The sequence below is a fragment of the Gossypium raimondii genome, chromosome 2 (assembly GCF_025698545.1).
Source record: "Gossypium raimondii isolate GPD5lz chromosome 2, ASM2569854v1, whole genome shotgun sequence".
Taxonomy (NCBI): Eukaryota; Viridiplantae; Streptophyta; class Magnoliopsida; order Malvales; family Malvaceae; genus Gossypium; species Gossypium raimondii.
The window spans coordinates 10,394,943-10,418,734 of NC_068566.1; the positions used below are offsets into that span (position 1 = coordinate 10,394,943).

The window sequence follows — 23,792 nt, forward strand, 5'->3', positions numbered from 1 at the left end:
AGGAGAGGGATAGAAGAGTAGTGATAGGGGGAGGGAGACAAGAGGGGAGGGGAGGGGGAGAGGACGAAAAATGGCAGTTCCGTGATATCTGTAACGACAAATGGTTAATGGCGACTAATTTGTTATTTTTTTAAAGTTTAATGATTGAATTGAAAGTTCAATGACTGTTTTGTTATCGGAATCAAAGTTGAGTACGTTCCCATTAAACCTTTAACAAAATAATAATAATAAGAGGATATTTTTAATTGAATAGTTATTTGTAACTGTAGTTATTTTTAATTTCTAGTATATTTTAAGTGTTTTGTGAGTGTTTTTTTTCAGTAGATTGGAGACAATAATGTTAAGAGAGATAGCCATGAACTTCGAATATGGATAATGAAACGGACATGAAAAATATCAATCTCTCTCTCTTTCTCTCTCTCTCTCTCTATATATATATATATAAACATCAATTGGTTTTAATGCAAACTTTTAATAATATATTTGTTACAATATTTTTTTTCCTTATCATGGGTATATCATAATTCTAATATATATATATATATATATATATATATATATATATGTATATGGATAAATCTCAAAATACATATAAATTTTGGTTCAATGTGTAATATTATTATCTTTAATTTTGTGTAATTTTATAATGAAATATTAATTTAATTCAATTTTGCTAATTACTAACATAATTATCGATATAGCACCACTTTAAGTAATCATATTGCATATTATAAATAATTATATATATCTAATATAAAAATAAATTAATGTATTTATTCATATAAATATGTACAATTGAATAAAATTAAAGTTTCATGTATGCATTTAAACAACAATCAAAGTTTCATGTGTATAATTGCACCAAATCAAAGTTCATGTATCAAATTGGACATCGATCAAAATTCATGTTTATTTTTTAGATTTATCCCTATCTATATTAATATTTAAAATTCTTATTGAGTTGGTGCCACCTTTCAATTAGGTCTCTACTCAGTGGAGAATTTACCAAAAACCCTTTTATTTTAAAAAAATATATATGTACTAGTCTACAATAGTAAATAAGATTCTTATTGAATTGGTGTCATCCTTCAACCGGTTCTCAACTCAATGGAGAATTTACTAAAAGCCTCCAATTTTTACAAAACCATAGATATTATTTTTAGGTAATTTTATCTATTCATATAAAATCTAGAAAAATATTTACACATGATGAGATTTGAACAAAAAAACATTATAACTTTTAACAATTTAATTTTACCATTTAAACTAAAACCATATTTAATTATTATGTAAAACTTTTTAAAATTCGTTATCACATCGTTAGTGTTTTATTACGAAATGGTCACTTTATCGTTAAGCTCTATTACCTCCTAACGGCAGTCCTACGTAGTAGTCCCAATGGATTTTAAATGTCAACTTAGATCTCCAGCTAGGACGAGAATAAAGTTTTAATTTTTTTTATAAAAGTAGAATACAATATTATACACTAAAACCTAATTTTCTCCTGTTTAATTAGGTGCAAAATGACTTAATTACCGTTTGAATCCTTCAAAAACGAGTCCAAAGTAAACAACTAAACCTCCCCTATTTTCGTGGCTTCATATCAGTGAAGTCACTCCGTCAAATTTCACCCACTCGACACTTATTATACATATAAACTAGGGGGCGGGGGGACAAAGAAGAAGAAGAAATTCTTTATACAAAGAAGGTAATTTTGCTTACGTTGTGTTTATCATTCCAAGTTCTCCACAAATGCTTACTTGGTGGTTCATGCATTACATGTTGTTTGGCATCTTAGGAAAAAAAAAAAAAGGCAAGTGTAGGGAAGACATAAGAAAAGATAAAAAGTAAAAAAAAAAAAAAAAGTGCTAACAAGTCATTATAGGGATTAGTTTATTCTGAAATTTTAATGGTCACTTTTTCATCATTATCTTTTTTAGGTTTCGTTTCGATTGACTGGTGTTTTTGTTTTATACGTTTTGTCCATCTCTTGTTTTATTTTTTCTCTAGAGTTACAGGCATTTTTCAGGTATATTGATGAATTACTGTAATATAATAATATTCGATGATACAATTACGGTTTGTATTTTAAGGTAATTTCCATGGCGTCAAGGTTTCAACAGTTTCAAACAAAGACTATTCAAGTGTCACGGTTGGTGACCAAGAATGGAGGTCCTTATTACAAGGAGCTGAAGGAAAGGGCTATTCAAGTTTCACAGTTGGTGACCAAGAATGGAGGTCCTTATTGCAGGGAGCTGATGGAACGGGCTATTCAAGTTTCACAGTCGGTGACCAAGAATGGAGGTTCTTATTACAGGGAGCTGATGGAACGGAACAAGACATACATCAAGGAACCATCCAGCGTAGAAACATGCCAATTGTTGGCAAAACAATTATTTTATACTCGACTCGCCAGGTAGTTTCTTCCAACCCCTTTCACTTTCACTCTACTGCTGAATATTTCATGCATGTTTAGTAATTAGTACAAATGCAAGAATCTACCAAGGCCAATGAATAGTAATTTGTCCCTTCATCTTTTGGTCGTTTAAGATATACAGGGACAACCAATGGAACTTTTTGACAACTTGGGTATTCCTTGAATGATGCAAGTTCTTGAAACCAATGATCAGTTATTGTGTTAAAAACTGCTATTCTTATTGGCTGTTTCTTTAAGTTATATAACATGATATAATCTGATTCTTAGCACCCGACCAGTCTTTTATAATTACTTATTGACAAATGCACTATCTACCCAAATTCGAGTGTGTTTTTTAAGTTATGTATATATTTGGAAGATGGTAGTCTGGTCCAATCATACTTGTGTATAGATGTCCATGACATTGGTACAAATTGTTGATGTAACTGCAGTATTCCAAGAAGATACGAGGCGTTCTGGAAAGAGCTTGATTCCCTTAAAGAGCTTCTGAAAACAAAGGAAGCTTGGAACATTGAAAATGCAAGCATGGCTGCTCTGATTGGAGTTGAGTGCTATGCCTGGTTCTTTGGTGGAGAGATAATTGGAAGAGGCTTCACAATTACAGGTTACCATGTTTAATATTCAACTTTATTTTTCTGAGAATTTGAATCAAGCTGATGATCCTTTTTGTCAACTGGACATCATTATTTATTAGAACAATAAGACTCTTTTAAACTAGTTTTAACTTTGTTAAATAAGACTTTATATTTTTATTGTACTTGTTGGAAAATATACTACTGCAAAATAAATTTATTAGCACTGACTGGAAAATAAACTAAGATTAAATAAATAAAGCATTATTGTATCGTGGAATAACCATTGCCTTAAAAACGAATTTTCCCTGATTGGTGTAATCGTATAGTGGACATCGTCCCCCAAGGTTAACACAGTTCTTCAATATTTGTACACCCGAATAAGGAAGGTAAAACTCAATTGGTATTGCTCTTATGAAATAATCTGAAAATAGAATTAATCGGAAAAATCACATTAGGATCAATTACCAGGAAAATTTGGAGGGGTCACAGACAGTCCCGCTTAAAACCCAAACTTCTAAATAGAATTTCCCCTAATGAAATTTAAGGAAAATTCTAAAGTTTTAGAAAGAATGAAAGACAGGAGAGAGAAAGAGTAGAAGAAGCTTTGTTTTTCAGTTGTGTGTCAAATGAAGGAAAAATGTCTCCTATTTATAAGATTTTGGAAGAGGACAAACCGTAATTTAGCGAGGGTAAAATGGTAATATTTCATGTAACAGTCAAAAAAGTTTGTAATATTTTTGTAATTGTAAAAAAACATTTGTAACTGTTGGAAATAATGGTTTGTAACTGTTGAAATAAATTTTCATTACTAACATCCCCCCACTAATGTAAAGTAATTGGAAATTTTGTAAACACAAGAAAAGATATGAGAAGAGCAACAACGAAATTAGCCGCTTAAACACTAGTATCTTGTGGATTTGAACTAGTACATAGTGAAATGAGTAATTCTTCTCTTAACAAGTGAACGAATGTTGAACTTGTTAAGATAGGGGTTAAATCATGACACACGACTAATCTTAGATCCAATTGATATTTCGCGATAAATTAACAAGTTTTAGCCAATACACCTCAGGATGTTGGTAAGTGCTCTAGAAAGACTGGCCAATGTCTTTTATAGAAGGTGACTAGTTCTTCACACTTACATAGGTGATTTCAACAAGTCTATCTCAATATAGACCATTTAACTCGGGACTATAAAATCATTAAGAGCATTTATTAAGCTAATCCTCTCAAATTTAAATTCGGTGAATTCATCAAGTCCGTCTCACTAGGACCACCCAAACTCTGGAATATGAACTCAATTAAGACTAATAAACTCAACCTCACATGTCAGTGAATTCATCAAGTCCATCGCAATAAGACCACCCAAACTCTAGGATATAAACTCATTAAGAGTAATAAACTCAACCTCACATGTCAGTGAATTCATCAAGTCCGTCTCAATAGGACCACCCAAACTCTGGGCTATGAATTAATTAAGAGTAAGAACTCAACCTTATGCATGTACATCATTCGCCATAGGGATATGTAAAATGTACACTATGAGTCTTTCCATGGTTTCGTTTGACAACATTGAACTTAGAGAACTAAGTTGGGTATCCACCATGAATTCCTTAACCATTGGGCTTAAGACCCATCCCCCTTGACGTATCAAGAACCATTTTCCTACTTAATCCTTTGGTTAGTGGATCAGTTAGGTTCTTTTCAGATCTCACGTACTCTAACACGAGTACTCCATTCTTTATTAAATGTCTCACGGATTCATATCTTATTCGAATATGTCTCTTCTTACCATTCTAAGCTTGGTTCTTAGCAATGCAAATTGTGGCTTATGAGTCACATAATAGAGATACAGGAGGTACAAGTTTTCCCTATAAAAGAATCTCTGGAAGTAGGTTCTTAAGCCACTCAACCTCTTGCTTGGCTAAGTCAAGAGCTATAAACTCTAACTCTATCATGGAGCGAGCATTACATGTTTGTTTAACAGACTTCCACGAAATGGTTGCTCCACCCAAAGTAAAGACATACACATTTGTAGAGCTTACCTCATCATTATCAGTTACCCAGTTTGCATCACAATAGCCTTCAAGGACTGCAGGGTATTCGATAAAATTCAACTCCGAAGTTACTGTACCTTTAAGGTTCTTAAGCAATCGCATTCTAGCATTCCAATGCTCATTGCTAGGATTATGGGCATATCTACTTAGTCTACTGATTACATAAGCAATGTTACACCGGGTGTAGTTCATCAAAAACATAAGACTTCTAATAATTTTAGCATATTCTAATTGAGAAATACTATTTCATTTATTTTTTAACTGTTGTATGCTAGAATCATAAGGATATCTCACAGGGATTACATCAAAGCTATTGATTTTTTTAGCACTTTCTCTATATAGTGAGATTGGTTTAAAGTAAATAACTTGTCTAATTTAGTAACCTTAACACCTAAGATTACATCTACCTCTCCCAAATCAGTCATTTCAAATTTGGTAGATAATTTTTTTTATTTTATTAATAGTTTCTATATTGGAACTGAAAATTAACATGTCATCCACATATAGACTTATGATAACACAATCAGAAGCAAACATCTTAGAATACACACATGCATATGCACCATTAACAATAAAACCAAAATTGTGAATAGTTTTATGAAATTTCTCATACCATTGTTTTGGAGCCTATTTGAGACCATACAAAGACTTTCTGAGTCTACAAACTTTATCTTCTATACCAACTGCCACAAACCCTGGAGGTTGCTCCATGTAGGTCTCCTCATCCAAATCACTATTCAAGAAAGCTATCTTCACCTCCATCTAATGTACCAACAAATTGTGAATAGAAGCTAAGGCAAACAAAACACGAATGGTTGAGATCTTAGTTAGAGGAGAGTATGTATCAAAATAACCTATTCCAAAATTTTGAGTAAACCCTTTAACCACTAGACTTGCCTTATACTTTTGTATTGACCCATTTGGTCTAAGTTGCTTTCTAAAGACTCATTTATTACTAATAGGTCTATAACCTCTAAGAAAGTCTACTAATTCCCTAGTGTGATTGGACATAATAGATTCAAACTCATTATTAATAGCATCTCTCCAAAACTAACATCTATTCAATTTATGGCTTCATCATAGGTTTTTGGATCCTTATCTATCAAAAATGCATAAGTAATAGAATCACTTATTAAGTCTAAATCATTAACCTCAGTTACAAAGAAATTAAAGAAATCAGGTCCGAAACTAGTGACAGTCCTTTATCTTTTACTTCTCCTAGGTTTCACATTATCATTAAGAATATTTCTATTATATGTACTAGAAGAAGAAATATGCTCATATAATTTTGTATCAAGATTTATGCCAGATTTCTTTAAAGGAAAAATATTTTCACAAAAAACATCATCTCTAGATTTACATATGAAAAAATTATGCAAAGACATAAATCTATATGCAACATTGTTTAGAGCATAACCAACAAAACAACATCAACAGTTTTAGATCTGATAGTGTTCTATTTAACAGCAGGCAAACCTACTTTTGCTAAGCACCCCCACACTTTCAAGTATTGCAGATTAGGGGCATAACCTTTCTGCAATTCATATAGGGTACAATCTAACTTTTTATGAGGCATTTTATTAAGAATATGGTTTACAGAAAGTATAGTTATATCAGTGCAAAACAATCTGAGCTCTCATACGTTGTCTGATCCTAAGTCTGATGTCTACCTGAACAGATAAAGGTAAGACAAGAGGTGAGCTACCAAGCACTGCGTATAACCAAACTCAGATACAAATAAACAAATCATAATATATAAATCGAAGTAACACAAAAAAACTTAATAACAGATATATAACCAGTACGGAACAGATCTAGAGTATCACAAAGATTTCAACAACAGTAGTACAACAGAACCGAACACAACAGAATAGAGCAGAATAAAATAAATCAAGCAGAACAGAACCGAATAAAGTAGAGTAGAACAGAACTATGTAGATGATGTGTATTATGCAGATGCTGCATTTTTTCAAACAGATCAGAATGCAGATTTATCAGAAAACATCCTACCCACTCTGCTACATACCAAAATAGAGTTCCCACATATCTCATCCAGCCAAATCACACCAATAAATAACTGTGGACGGTGCCACCAGAATTTTACAATTAAAACTTCTAGATCAGATACATGTGGTCAAGCCACCATAATATAGCCAAGTTGTCATAATAGAATTGTGGATAAACCACCAGATAATACAGATCATTCAACTGCCAGAAACTTCCTCCTTTCACATCAACCCAAATCTCATGCAATGTGTCATGGCATGCATATGCAGAATCACAATGATGAGCATGTAAGTCGAGCTATCTTTCAATAACAGAATCAGTAGACATGGGAGTCCATGTTTTGTAAAACAGACTTATCAAACCACAACAGATCATATCAGATTTTCCATGAAGTCACATACACGGTTATAAATCAGAATCAGTAACAATCAATCTAGCATGTTCAGATATCATATATTCCTCATCAATAGAGTAACGCAGAGGCGTACCAACAAACTTAACAAGATACAAATCGTACTTGGATAATTCGCACATATTAGACAATAGCACATTACGTTCTGACAGATCCTACTCACTTAAGTTCAAACATAGTAGACATACGTACAGAATACAAGTTGTTCATCATCATATCATTATATTTCAAGTTATATAGCCTAATTCAGATTGTACGGACCCTACAGTAGGCCTACATTCATTTTGTCCAACGTTTGTTGTAACACCCCTAACCCATATCCGCCGCCAAATTAGGATTAGGAGGCATTATTAAGCATAACAAAACTCAAAACAGACATATATTAAAGTTTAATAATTTTAAACAACTACATACTAATAAATCCATAATAAACAATTGTATTTATTTACTCTATACAATATTTCAACATTTAAACTTCTGTACATGCCATAAGTTAAAATTTAAACATTTTAATACCAAGACAGAGATAGAGTGATGATCTTGTTGATGATCCCCGAGCTTAAAGCTTGATCTTTAAAACTATAAAAACAAAGAAACGAATACAAACAAGGTAAGCTATTATAGCTTAGTAAATCTAAAGCTTAACAAATTATATAAAGAATAAAAATAAAAATAAAAACAATTAAATAAGTTCTTGGTATATCTATTGAATTTGCAAAACCACATATATATTGTCTTTTGAATATTTGCTATTCATAATCCCTTATTTATAATCAAACATATGAATTCACAAAATACAAATCACTAAACTCATATATAAATATAAGCAATATGTACACAACCAATTTATATATATATGCATTCGTCAAAAGTCCTACTTACGAATGCATTACATATTATTTTCATATAATCATATGCATACGAAATTTTCATAATTTAAAACTTAATGTATATACATTTCAATTATGAATAACCGAATGCTTATGTATTTGCACCTAACAAATTATCATAACCAAATGAGTATACATATACATCAAATAAATATATTCAGATATAATCACATTTACCAAAATATATATATAACACGAGTACAAACATATTCCTTAAAACATATACCAAATGCATATATAAATTTACTATATGCATATAACCAAATATATATATAATTTCATATATAACAAGTGCAATAAACTGTATATATATATATATATAAATAAATATATATACTCTTCAAATATATAATAACAAGTATTTATCTGCTCATCAAACTTATTAATCAAGTATATATACTTGATCTTCAAATATATATATAATATTTACACATCACGTACATATTCAATATATTCAAACCAGTAATATAAACAGATTCACCGGCATTTAGCCTGCTAGGTTTTAAAACCTGATTTAATACACCAGCTTTTAGCTTGCTAGACTTAAAGTCTGAATAATTTCACTGGCATTAAGCCTGTTAGACAATGAGTCTGAATTATATTAACGGCATCAAGCCTGCTAGACAATAAGTCTGAATTACATTCGATCACTTTATATTAGTCGTTCAAACTAACAACCTCATATATTCATTTCCATTCAAGAACTTTCGCATGAATAATTTCACATAATCAAAACTTTCTTAAACATATATAAGTTTCATACCTAAATTCATTTCAAGAACATATACGCATATACTTGCTTCATCGAATTTCATAATATCTTACACATATATCCTACCTAAATTCAATTAAGCACCTATTCATGTATGTAAACATATCCAATCAAATATAGCATATACATATATTTTCAACTCACACGTAAACATACCTATTCAATACTACATATATACTCATGAATTACATGTCTTAAATCAATTCCAAAGGTTTATACATGTATATACATATATATGTATATTTGAACCTTATATAATAACAAGTTATAAATACCTTTGAATCTAAACCAAGAATTTATACATATTCAATATTCATACTTTAACTAAATTCAAAAACTTATATATATATATAGATTCGAGTGTTTTAAACATACGAATACATATACATATATACTTATTCGAATATAATCCATACTTTTATACATTTTATATTTTTATTTCAAACCATAAATTTATACAAGATTAAACTTGTATTTTCGAACATTATAATTATATAAATTATTCATAACTTAAAATTTATTCAATTAACATACTTTTATTTATATCTCAATACCAAATACAATTAGTATACATGTATAAATATTAACTTAACAACTCTTAATTGCTAATAGACTTACCTCGGACGATGAAAAATCGAAGTCGAACGATTATTCGACTACTTTGGCTTTCTCCGATCTAACTCTAATTTCTTTGGTTCTCGATCTGAATATATTCAAAATGAGTTAATTTAATTATTAACGCATTCAATTTAGTCCAAAAACACATAATTGGGCAAATTACCATTTTGCCCCTGATATTTACACTTTTTTCAATTTAGTCCCTATTGCATAAAACACAAATTACACAAAATTTGCCGATACCACACAAGGGCCGAATATTCATGGTTCTCATACAAGTCCACACATTTCATTTATTTCACATCATAGTCCCCAAAAATTTAATTTCGCAATTTAGCATTATTTACTCAATTTCACTAAAAATTCAAAGACAAAACATTTTAATCTAAAACATATATTTCATATTTCATCAACTAACATCACATATTACAAGTTATCATCAATGGAAAAACACAAAATAATCAACAATTTCAAAAATTCAAGCATGGGTCTTGTAGTATACAAAGCAATGATCTCAAAAACATAAAAATTATCAAAAACCGAAACCAAAACACACCTTAATTTTCAATAGGAATTGCCGAAACCCTGAAAGCCATTGATGAATTCTCCCAAGCTTAACATTCCGCCAAGGTAAGAATGTTTTTTTATGCTTTCTTTACTTATTTTAATTATATGATATAATTTAATAAATTACTAAATTGACCTTATATAGTAAATATATAAAACATATATATAAAGGAAAATGTTGTCATATGTCACCCACTAACTATATTTTAGTCTAATTACATCTTTAGACCTCCCACTTAAAAAGACAACAACAAATAGGTGCTTTTAAAATTTAACCTCTAAATTTTTATTTTACGCGATTAAACCCTTTTTATCAAATTGAACCTTCAAACGATTAAATTTTCACACGAAATATTCACACATATAACCTAACATGCAATAGACACTAAAAATAATATTAAAATATTTTTCTAACTCGGATTAGTAGTCCCGAAATCACTATTCCCGATTAAGGTCAAAATTGGGCTGTCACATTTGTGGCCCAAGAGAAGAGTTCTAAATATTGTTTCACATGCCCGTATGGTTTCACATGGCCTAGAGAACTGGCCCGTGTGACTCCACACGGTCTGGTACACGCCCATGTGCTTGCCCGTGTGTCTCACACGGCCTGACACACTTCCGTGTCACTTGTCTGTGTGGTCCTAATTCGCAAGCAGTGAGTTACACGACCTGAACACACGCTCGTGTCACTTGCCTGTGTGAACCCTACACAATTTATAACCATACATAGTCTAGGCACACGCCCGTGTGCCTCCAAATTTTTGTGAACAGTAAGTTACATGGCCCACCACATGGTCATGTGGCATTGACAATCCCATTTTTCAACTAGTAAAATTTAAAAAAAGGGATTTCTGATGCCCACCTGATACAGTTTCAATGCAGGAGCAACAAGGATGAATTCTCGTCCTTAAACAACATTACAATAACAGATCAGACAACTTATTCGAAGTTAATCGCTAAGAATAGCATCCAAAATCAAAGTTACGTTGAAGAACTTCGACACACAACTCCAAATCAGACTACGCACTTACCAATAATCAAATTGTAATTTCACAAACTTTATGTCATCGAGAGAACGTTAAACTTAAGACCTTTGCCTAACACAAAACTACGTAAGTCAACATTTTCATCACAAAGACGAATTACAATCCTGTCAAACAACAAACTCATGCAGGAACTTGATAGAAAATACTTACACGTCTGATTACAGACGAACAACGCAAGGAGTTAGAAGGACAAATGCCTCAAAGATTCAACGAAAAATCTTCGATGGAAGAATTGACAAATAAAAAATACAGAGACGATAGTCAAAACAAATGTAACAAACCAAAAGGAAGTTGAGTGAATTGGTTTATTTAAAACCAACCAAAACTACCTCACAAGGCAACAGAATAAAAACATTTCCATATTACTTTCGCAGAAACTCGAACATAAGACCAAAGAGTAGATGGATGGTTAGCCAGTGAACTAGCAGGCTTATCCTTGTCATCAGTTGATCGAAAATAGAACTTATGCCAGGTGATCAAGAATAGGGGTTTGATAAAAATAACAAAATTTCAAGAAACAGGATTCGAACCCATAATTTCACACACATAACCAGAACACTTAACCACTAAGCCAGATCAATTTACTTGTCAAAATTTCCACAATTTAACTCAAAATCGAAGGATGACCACTCTTGGTTTTAAAACTCAATTTCTTCTAACCCGATCTTTGGGATGTTACATTTACTTTCTATGTTTTTAAAGTATGCTAGATCAATATGAACTAACTCTAAAAATTCAGTCTTCCTATTTGAAATAGTCTTTAACGAAGGTCTAGTATGCTTGGCTTCAACACAAATTTCTCATTTATTAAAGCTACTATTATCTAGATTATTAAGTTGATTCATTTTTATGAGTTTTTTTTAGAGAATGAATATTCACATGTCTTAATCTAGCATGCCACATATCAAAAGATTGGTCTCAATAAAAAATAAACCTACACTCAAATAACCTTTCCCCAACATAATATCCATTATGGAAAAATATGAGTTTATCAGATTCAAATACTAGTTTAATGTCTGCCTTATTCAATAATCCACCACTAATTAAAGTCCTACGCAGGGCAGGTACATAAAGGACATTATTTAATGCTAACATTTTTCCAGAAGTAAGTTTGAGAAAAATCTTTCCTTTACTGAGTACTTCTAAGTTGTTTGAGTTACCCATATAGACTTGTTCACCTTTAGCTATACTTTCAAGCTAGGTGGACATTTCTCTGTTAGCGCAGAAATGTTTGGAAGTGTTTGTGTCTACAATCCACTCGACATTATTCTCAACCAGGTTTACTTTGAAAACCACAACAACTGTCACCTCATCTGGATTTTCAACTAGATTTACTTGTGGTTTATTTTTCATTCTAGTGGCCAGAGCGTTGATAGCATTGATATGCTTTGTGTCTAACTCTGCCCCACACGTAGCATTTCACAAGATTGTTGGGTTTTTTATTCTTTCCTAGTTTCTTGAAGTTGACAATATGTTTGTTCTGGTGTTTTATTATCTTTTTTGAACTCCCAGCATTTTTAAATCTGTTCAATTTGGGATCAGAACCAGATTCCATAATGTTATCTTTTAAAGAAAATTGACTTGAAGTTATTAAGGCCTTATCTTTGAGACGATTGGATTTCTCAATCTTCATATGGCTAATCAGTTCTTCCAGAGGAATGTCCCGCTTCTTAAGATTCAGAATATTACGGTAGTCAGACCAGGATTTTGACAATTTTTCAATCAGGACATTTGCAAGGAAAATTTCACACATCTCCATCCCTTCAACTAGGATGTCGGAGACTAACTTCTCGTAGATGTGTACTTGATCTATAATTGGCTTATCATCAGTCATTTGAAATTTGAGTCACTATCCAACGACATATCTCTTGACCCTAGCATCATCGGCTCCATATTTCTTTTCCAATGTACCCTAGATGGACTTAGCTGACTCGCTTTTTACAAATAGGTCGAAAAGGTTGTTAGCCATGTGACTTAACATGTGACTTCTGACCATTTTATTGTCCTTTTCAAATTTAACCTTTGTGCCATTAACATCTGAGTATTTGGGAATGGTGACAGAATCTCCAAGTTCTTCGGTGCCAGGTGGATTGAAGAGGACGTAGTCAACTTCAAGCTGTTCGAAGAATATGACCATCTTTTGGGGCCAGCGGCAGTAGTTAGGTCCATCAAGAAGCTCGAGCTTGGAGAGATCAGGAATATATTTGTTGATCGAGGCATACATATTTAACAGTAGTAGTAATTCATTTCTAAATTGCTGGCAAATATACTACTGCAAAACAAACTCGTTAGCACTATCTGAAAAATAAACCAAGATTAAATAAATAAAGTGTTACTGTGCTATGGAAGAATCACTGCCTTAGAAACGAATTTGCACTGATTGATGTAATCGTATAGTGAATGTCGTCCCCCAAGATTAACATAGTTCTTCAATATTTGTACACCTGAATAAGGAAGGTAGAACTCAATTGGTATTGTTCTTATGAAATAATCTAAAAATAGAATTAATCGAAAAAATCACACTAGGATCAATTCCAAGGAAAGTTTGGAGGGGTCATAGACGGTCCCACTTAAAACCCAATTTCCTAAATAAAATTTAGTCTAATGCAATTTAAGAAAAATTCTAAAGTTTTAAAAAGAATGATAGAGAGTTGAGAGAGAGTACAAGAAACTTTATTTTTCAGTTGTGTGTCAAATGAAGGAAAAATGTCTCCTATTTATAGGATTTTGGAAGGGGAAAAACATAATTTAACAGGGACAAAATGATAATATTTCCATGTAATGGTTAGAAAAGTATTTAATATTTTTGTAATTGTAAAAACAATTTGTAACTATTGAAAATAATGGTTTGTAACCTCTGAAATAAATTTGCATTACTAACTGTCATATATGGGTTTATTGTCTCTAATATTAAAGATATATTTAATAAATTGATATTATGTACATAAACATAATTATTGATAACTGAAATAGTGGGAAAACAATATGTTTTTTTAGAAAAAAGCAATATGTTAATTTAGTAGAATTTATTGCATTACTATTGTAATAAATATAAGAATGATTTTATCATTAAGTCATAGGTTCAATTCCTTTTTAAACACATTTGTAATTTTTATTTAATGTTGTTTTAAGCTTTTTTATTTTTAATTAATAACTCTTTTATTTATAAAATCAAATAAAATATATATAATTATATAATAAAAATATATATTAATATAATATTTATTAACAATGAATGGATAAGTACTCATAATGAAAAGCCAAAAAAAAAGGCACCATCAAAAGTTTTATGTGTTGGATATTTAATGAAGAAAAGCTTGAAAACATCTATCAATATTTGAAAAAGCATGGAAAAGAATGGATAACTATAAGGACAATTACAATTAACATATATAATGTAGGAGTATTCAAATAGTTAATCGGTTGGTTAATCAAATCGAATCAATTACCATTAATTAAATTAATTAAATTTTAATTATTTAACCGTTAATCGAATTGAAATTTTTAAAAATAAATTAACTAAACTGAAATAGAGGATTACCTTAGAATATAATTCTTAATAGGTTTTTTTCTCTTGTTATATAATTCATACAAGTTTTTCTTAATAGATATAATTTCTATCGTTTCATCTACCAATTTTGTCGTCATAGCAACAATTTTTCTTGATGCTTCCCCATTAAACCTTTTATATTGTTGAGTTGTAGTGTATTCCTCCGAATATAGATTTTGATATAATAATATTTAACATAATTTTGTATTTATATTTTTTCAATTCGTTTAATGGAAATATGATTGAAATTTTATTTAAACATTTTCTAAGCATCTCAATTTTTTTAAAATAATCAAAATATGTTCTAAATGTGTTTTTAACTTACCTAAATGTTTTTGAGTCAATGTCAAATTGTTTTGAGGCATTTAAACTCATTTTATACAAGTTCAGGAAAAAGTATCAGTACATTGGCCTAGTTGTGGCATAGTTGTATTGATACAACTAGGACAGTAAGCCAAAATGTGAAAACCTACATATTGGTATCGATACTTAAGGAGAAGTATCAATACTTAGGGAGAAGTATTGGTACCTGCCCACTTATGTTGATATAAATGTTGTCGAAACTATTTTTTATAAATAAAAATTTCAAAAAAAAGGGATCGACTTTGAAAATGGAAATGGGAGTCGCCACCAATCTTTTATTGAGGTGTGATCGGATCACCTTGAAAATAATTTTAGGTCTGCGAATTTTGAGAAAAACAAGTTCGGGACTCGGTTACGCACAAGGAAGGGTTAACACCCTCGTGACGTCCAAAATTGGTACCGAATTGATTGTTTAACGTCTTAGTGTCGAGAATTTGAAAAGGTTTTAACATACGATCCTTTGAAAAGCAAATTTGAGTAAAATGAATTGGACGATGAGACTCACTTATTTCAAAGAAATAAATTGACACACTCAGTAAGTTAGAGTGCAACATTTTAAATCCTCGAAATTAAGTTTATCTTTTGACTTTTAAAATCTATGCATTCGAGAAGGATATCCGATTATTTGGGTCAAATGAAAAAATCAAAACCCAATAAGTTAGGGTTCGATTTCACAAAATTCCTAAATATCGAATATTGCCTTTATTTTTATTTGTTAGAAATCCTCGTCTCGAGAAAACAACATGTCATATCCAATGCGTTAGGACACAATGTATTGAATTCTCGAGAATGAGTTTTTTATTTGTGTGTTTTGGTTAAAGAACAATCTCGATTATTTGGATTCGACGAGGAAAATTGGAACCCAATACGTTAGGGCTCAATTCTTTCGAAGATTCCAAATGCCGAACTTTGCATTATTTTGAAAGACTTTGATATAAAATGATTTTGATATTTAAATGACATGAAACGTAACCTTTTAAGCAAATAAAATATGATAGAATGATGATGTACAACGTGAAATGATAATTCGTAAACCAAAATGTACACTAGTGAATACAAACAATCAATTGATACAAACAAACAATACCGTATACTTAAGAGCAATGGTTGCATGTAAATATTAACATTTAAAAGCTAATGAATTAAAAATCCGAATATACATTGAAATAAATACCATTTATCAAAATATTTTAATAAAACATCCGTATATATAAATTGGTACAACAATATATTTAAAACTATTGATAGATTATACGCAACAAGTTATAATATAATAATATTGTATCCTAAGAATGCATAATTCAATTAAATATTCATATATCATAATAAAATAAAATTTTAGTAAAAATACAAAATTTTAAAACAAATGTATAGTAATAAGTCAAAAATGATAATACCATGAATTTATAAATAATAAATAAAACATAAATAAAACACTAACATACAATAATAATACAAGACTTAAAATCGTGAGAGGTAATAAAATAAAAATAAAGGTATAAACGATATGAAATAATAGGAATAATAATAGCTAATAATAATAAAAATATTAATAAACTAATACTAAACAAATCAATAGAAAACAAATAAAAAGGATTAAATTAAAATCAAAATAGAACCAGAAGGAGAAAACGAAAATAAACCAAAATGGAGGGGGAAATCGTGACGCGCGAATAATATGAGGACCGAATGGGAAATATTCCCTTCCCCCAAAACGCAGCGTCTTTAGCGTGGATTAAAATGAAACAAAAATGAAATAAGAGATTAAAATCAAAAAGAGATAAAAGAACTGGATTGAAGCGCGCTTGAAAAGCGGAGGGACCAGGGTTATAAATAACCCATTAATCAAAATACGCGGATCCCCCATGGAGCGGGTTGGGTCACGCACAGATCTGGGTCAATGAGGCGCCATTTTGGAGCCACTGATCAGACTCCAAACGGCGTCGTTTCATACATCACGTATGGGCCAAAAAGAAAATCCTAAACTAGCAGCCACCAATTCATTTTTCAAAATGAAAACAAAAAAAATAAAATAAAAACAAGAACCCAAATGCTCTCCTCTCTGCGCCGCTTCAACACCGAAATCCCCCCTCTCCTATTCAATCTTGGCCTGAACGGAGGAGGGATTCGGCGACGCACCGATCCAGGTAAGGTTTCTGAACCCCTTTTCTCCTTTTTATTTGCTCTCTATATATACTTATATATGAGGTTAACAACAAACGGAAAAAAGAAAGAAAAGGCCATCGGAGAAGAACACAGAACGAAAGAAAACCTTTTTTTTTTGTATTCTGCGTATATTTGATACCCTATGCGTGAGGGTTCTCCTCCTCCTCCCTACAAATATTGAAAAATGGCTTTTATATAGCCGAATCGAAAAGAAAAGAAAAAATAAATCAAAATACATCATTTTTCTCTGCCCCCTTTTCCTGCCTCTTTGTGTGCTGTGGGTTTTTGCAGGTGTACGGAGGCTATACTGTGACGTGGCATGGTGCAGAGACCAGCTGGAGGCGCATGGCATGGAGTCAATGGCGCACGTTCGAGGGCAGAGCCTGATTGCGGTGCGACGGCTTGCTGCAAGCTGTTAGGGTTTCTGCAATCGAGTTGGGGATTTGGGCTGTAATGGGTTTGTAATTTGGGCCTGGTGTTGGGTAATGTAATTAGGTAATCAGGTTTGTGATATTGGGTCAGATTAGGTTTGGGCTTAATTGGGTTTGGGTTACAACCGAGTTTAGGACTGTATTTTGGGTTAGATTTTATTGGGCTAATGTTTCTGTATTTTTGGACTTTTGGACTTTTAATTTATTTTTTATTTTTTGATTTTATTTGTTTTTGTAAGGGCCGGGCAAATTGGGCCTATTACAAATGCCCATCTTTGCTCGTTATCGTGTAACGGGAATGAAGCAAAGACTCAAAAAAATGGCCAATTTCTCCCGGTCGTGTTGGACCTTGGTGCTCTTCTTCTTCGAGTAGCCTCATTCCATCCTACTGCATCTTCAGAGGTGTAGGAATTGGTGTCTTGATCCATTCCACCGCATTGCCGGGGAGATAGGATTCGTAGCTTGTAGCTTCTAAAAAGAACAAAATTTGCTATCTCTAGTCGACAAGACTTGATGCGATCTGTTCTACTACAACTTCAGAGAGATAAGATCTATTACTTTAATCCTCTCCACTACAACTTCAGGGAGATAGGATTATCGGCTTCAATCTACTCCACTGCAACCTCAGAGAGATAAGATTTACCATTTTCGATCTGCTCCGCTACTGCTTAGGGAGACAAGATCTGCTATCTTCAATCTGTTTCACTACAACCGAGGGAGGCAAGGCTTGTGTCTTCAATCCGCTTCGCTGTCAGTGCAGAAAGGCAAGATCTGCTATCTTCAACCTACTCCACTGCAACCGAGGGAGGCAAGGCTGGTATCTTCGATCTGCTCCACTACTGCTTAGGGAGGCAAGATCCGCTATCTTTAACCTGCTCCACTGCAACCGAGGGAGGCAAGGGTGATATCTTCGATCTGCTTCACTGTCATCGCAGGAAGGCAAGATCTGCTATCTTTACTCTGCTCCACTGCAACCGAGGGATGCAAGGTTGGTATTTTCGATCTGCTCCACTACTGCTTAGGGAGGCAAGATCCGCTATCTTTAACTTGCTCCACTGCAATCGAGGGAGGCAAGGCTGGTATCTTCGATCTGCTTCGCTATCAGCGCAGGAAGGCAAGATCTGCTATCTTTAACCTGCTCCACTGTAACCGAGGGAGACAAGGCTTTGTTTTTTATCTTCACTGACATGTTCTCTGGGGAACATGACCTGTATAATGAACCTAATTATGCCTAATGATTAGGATGGCATGATCAAAATGAATCAATGCTCCTAACTAGACATGTGTGAATGGTGTTTGCATGAAAGCAGAATTTTATTTTTCCGATAATGATCCCGCTTAGGTTGTCATTACTCAAAGTTTATTAAGGCTTTGTGACTAACGTGCTACAACGCCTTCTCGCTTGACTGGCTTTTCTGAAGAAACATTTAGCCAGGTTGCCCCCCACTGTAAACCTCAAAGTTTAATCTATTAGGGCACACAATTTGTGCCATCATTCTCCCACTGCAATCCAAGGGAAGGAATATGTGGCTTTTCCACAATCCTTTCCTATCATAATTCAAGGATACAGTATCTGAATCGTTCTGGTTTCTTACACCATTCTCAGGGTGTCGTACCAAAGACTTATGCGTAGATGAAGGCTTTCTTCTCCGAGGTAACCTCTTCCTCTTGCCTGATGATTATTTTTTGTCGATTTATTTAAGCTTTGTCATTAACCCGTCGTCTTATCATTTTGTTCAATCAATGCATTTGACAACAACATCCAAAGAGAAAGTCCAAATTTAGACTCTTCCTTCTCAAATTTCCAACCTTTAAATTTGGTGTGCTCTAAACAATAGTCCTGCTTCAGGTTCCTATATTATTTAGAAACTTTTCAGAGTAATATGCAAAACCTCCTTTGTGAAAGTTTTATTAGTCCATTAATCATTATTCCAATGTAACATGCTTGCAAAAAAGGGTCATAACAATGGATAAGAATAAAGTTGGTTCTGAGCATAGCTCGAAAGAACAAATTATCAAAAATAGTAAAGAAGGATGACAAAGAAATTAATTAGGAATGTGTATCTTGGAAAAGAATGAAATATTCTAAGAACAACAAATTCAATATGAATAGTATGAAAATTGGGTACCCCAGGTATCGCAGCTTGAACTTCTCTGTACAAAATTTCTGAAGATCATTCTAAGTTTGACATGTGTTTAGGAGATCTAAAGTGCTTTGTCAATGCCCCAAGATGTAGCCTACCATTTCCTGTTGATTCAGGCATAACAAGATTACCACATGCCCCAATATTGATCAAGATTCGAGTTGCTCTAATCATTTCACGCCCCATTCTGATCAATATTTGAGCCGCCATTTTCAGCTTTTCAACTCAAATCCCCTTTGGCCTAAGGTGCCATTTATGGGTTTTCCCCTTAGCCTCTCTATTTTTACTTTTTCCTTTTTCATTTTCCATTTTCATTTTTTCACTTTTCGCTTTTTTTTTCTTTGACTCAAAAGTGCCCTTTGCGGGTTTTCACATTGGTCCTTTCTTCTTCTTTAAACAAAGCGTTCCTTGACTGGATCTGAGTTTATAGTATTAGCAATCTCACTCAGGATCAGTGCTCCTCTAAAAAATGTCTTCTTTACAACACAGGGATATCCCCGGCTTAGCATTTATTTCCTTTTAGAATCCTTTTGTTGAGGAAGGATCTTCTTTGACACCCAACCCTCTCATGGAATTCTCTGAGATGAACCTGTTTATTATGGGCTTGTATCATTTGTTTCTTGGTACATCCGACCCTGATGAATAGCTTTTAACCCTTTTCCCTGGTCCAACTGATCACATCGCGATTGGATCCCTCCAACTCATAGCTCAACTAATGCCCGGAGAGAGGGGATTTCAATAGGTAAAATTACCTCAATCCCGTAAACCAAAGAGAATGATGTTGCCCCAGTACAGATGTTTGACAAGAAAAGAGAGCAAATGATAATTTCTCATGCCAGTCCTTGCAAATCTCAGTCATTTTTCTTCAATTTTCTCGATGTTCATCTCTAGGCAATTCAGTGACAAATCGTGGTGTCCGCTTCTGAATTGATTTCAGACCTCAGCTATCGCGCTATTGTTCAAATTCAATGCATTTTCCAATACCATCTTCTCTGGAATAAGCATATGATGACATTGGCGTATAAAGCAGCCTCTAATGGTCTAAAAATGAAACAGTGCCTATTAGAAGTCTTCGATAATGGTGATGTCCATGCCCCATTTTGCTCAAAATTTGAGTCACCCTTTTTGGGTCTTCAACACAAAACCTCATTTGGTCACAAAGCGCCCTTTGCGGGTTTTCGCCTTGGCCTCTCATTTTCTTTTTCTCTTTTTTTTATTTTGATTTTTATTTTGATTGATTTTTCTTTTTTTGCGTTTGACTTTGATTTTTATTTTTCTTCTTTTTTGTTTTTGTTTTTGATTTTTTTTATTGAATCTGACTTCATAGAATTAGGCAAGTCCTTGTTATCCCCTTCGATCAGAATCAATGTTGTCATAGATAGAGTCCTCCACCTAAAATCCTCCATTTTCATCTTGTATGCGCAAAACCCTCTTTGGTATCAGGTTTCTTTCATAGAGCCTTTTGGGGTGAAACTATGACTGAAAACTTTTGATCTTCTTCTTCAATCAGGATAAAATCCAACAAAACTTGAAGAGATGGAAATTCGACTTCCAATGGGCAAAGTTATACTGAGTCAATGAGAAAGGCATTGCCCCAGCAAAGAATTGCATCGTTCATACTGTAAATTTCTGACATCGTGCTGTTGTGCAGATTTCATTATCAACGGTTAACCCAGCATAACCTGGTATGATCATACAAAGACATCTTTGAACTCTAGAGGTCACTCAACAAGGTGTTGCTTCGTCTTTGAGGTCAAGTCAATTCTAATCTTCACCAAGCCCACAATTCCTTGTGAGGTAGGATCTGTCTATTCTCTCGTGCTACCATCCTCAACAAGTCTAGAGATAGCTACAATCCATGTCATTTTCAAAGTCATGTGATCCCTCTAAAAACATATCTCGCTCAAAAGGGGATTCTAAGTCTGTAGTAGTGTCACTCATGTCATTGATATCTGAGGACCCATAATAAATACCAAAGAATGTATAAATTTATAAATAATTATTTGTACAATATGATTATGAATGAATGAATAATGTGGAAGAAAATCCAAAAGAATGAAGTAATCAATGATAATTATTCAAAAAGAACGAAAGAACATTGACTCAAAAATGATCGCAAAGATGTATTTCATTAGAATAATAACGTTTAGACATGAGCCTATTTCACAAAGAAGTTCTCATTGCTCCTAGGCTAAAAGCAACAAGTACGCTCTGAATATTGCTATAGGGATTTCTTAAAACACTCTCAGGGTTATAAGGGCGGATATCTAACAAGGTCCCTTCTTCAGTTGCTTTTTCGTCGATGTGAACATTTCCCACTCTTCTTTATGCATTGCATTCACTTCATTTATCAATTATGATTGGGTAATATATTTTTTACACTGGAGGAATCATCAAATTTAACGACGCCCATACTGATAAGCCTTTCAATCACTTTTTTAAAGGCAATGCAATTTTCTATGGAATGCCCCGTCATTCCCACATGATAATCGCATTGTGCGTTTACGTCATGCCATCTGGGGTACGGAGGCTGTAGAGGTTTTGAGTAGAGAGGGGCAACAATGTGCACATCGAATAAGCTTTGATACATCTCCTTGTACGACATGGGAATTGGCGTGAACTGGAGGTTCTCAGTGCCTTGTTTCACATAAGATTCTTGTCTTGATGAACCTTGTTGACTAGCAACCACTTTTCTTGGTTGGTTCACCGTAATCGATTTGTTATAGGTGCTCGCATTGTTTACCTCATTTTCCTTTCTTCTCGAAGCTGACCTTTTGTTACTCTCTACTGCTTCTATTTTCCCATTTCTTATGGCATTTTCAATCATTTCGCCATTCATGATTATATCTGAAAAGCTCTTCGAAGTGCTTCCCAACATGTGAGTGATGAACGGGGCCTTCAATGTGTTGATAAAGAGCATCGTAGTTTCTCTTTCTAGGAGCGGCGTCTGGACTTGGATAGCGACTTCCCTCCATCTTTGTGCGTACTGCCTGAAACTTTCGCTTGGCTTCTTTTCCATGTTTTGCAAAGTGATTCTATCAGGCACCATATCTGTCACATGACTATATTGACTCATGAATGCTTGAGCTAAGTCCCTCCATGAACCAATCTTGGTGCGACTCAACTGATTGTACCATTTCGACGCTGCTCCAATAAGGCTATCCTGAAAACAATGTATTAATAGCTGATCATTGTTAATATACCCAGTCATTCTCCTACAAAACATGGTGATATGGGCTTCAGGGCAACTGGTCCCACTATATTTCTCGAATTCAAGCATCTTGAACTTGTGAGGGAGTACTAAGTCTGGAACCAAGCTCAGATCTTTTGCATCAATTCCCTGATTACTATCAATGCTTTCCAAGGCTTTAAATTTTTCCTCTAACCATTTATACCTATCTTCCCACGGTTTTGGCAATTCCGCGTTTGCCTTTCCTTCTTCAGTTGTTTCATCAAAATCCGGGACGGCAAGATTAACCGAATTATCACCAAGGTTAGGACCTGATCTGGCCAGAAAGTTCATCGGTGTTGAAACATCGGTTTGAAACCGCTGAGGCCCAATTGAAACAAAGGATTTGTGCAGAGGTACCTCAGTCTGAACCTGCGCATGCAGAGGTGTAAAGCCTGGAGAATAGGTAGGTCTATCCTTGTCTTCTTCTTCATCATTTACCATAGGACCTTTCCCCTTATTTACTCCTTTAGTCAGTAGATGGGTCAGTTCAGTCATCGCATCTTTTTGAGCCTTGATCAATTTTTC

At 33.4% G+C, this 23,792-nt stretch overlaps 1 protein-coding gene across 1 annotated transcript; it reads left to right on the forward strand.

Moving 5' to 3' along the window:
• The first annotated feature begins 2,099 nt into the window (after nucleotides 1–2,099).
• Nucleotides 2,100–3,194, forward strand: LOC105788006 (uncharacterized). The gene is made up of 2 exons (XM_012614669.2): nucleotides 2,100–2,416; nucleotides 2,869–3,194. The coding sequence occupies exons 1-2, from the start codon at nucleotides 2,103–2,105 to the stop codon at nucleotides 3,053–3,055; spliced, it is 501 nt and encodes a 166-aa protein (XP_012470123.1). The 5' UTR covers nucleotides 2,100–2,102; the 3' UTR covers nucleotides 3,056–3,194.
• The last annotated feature ends 20,598 nt before the right edge of the window (nucleotides 3,195–23,792 follow it).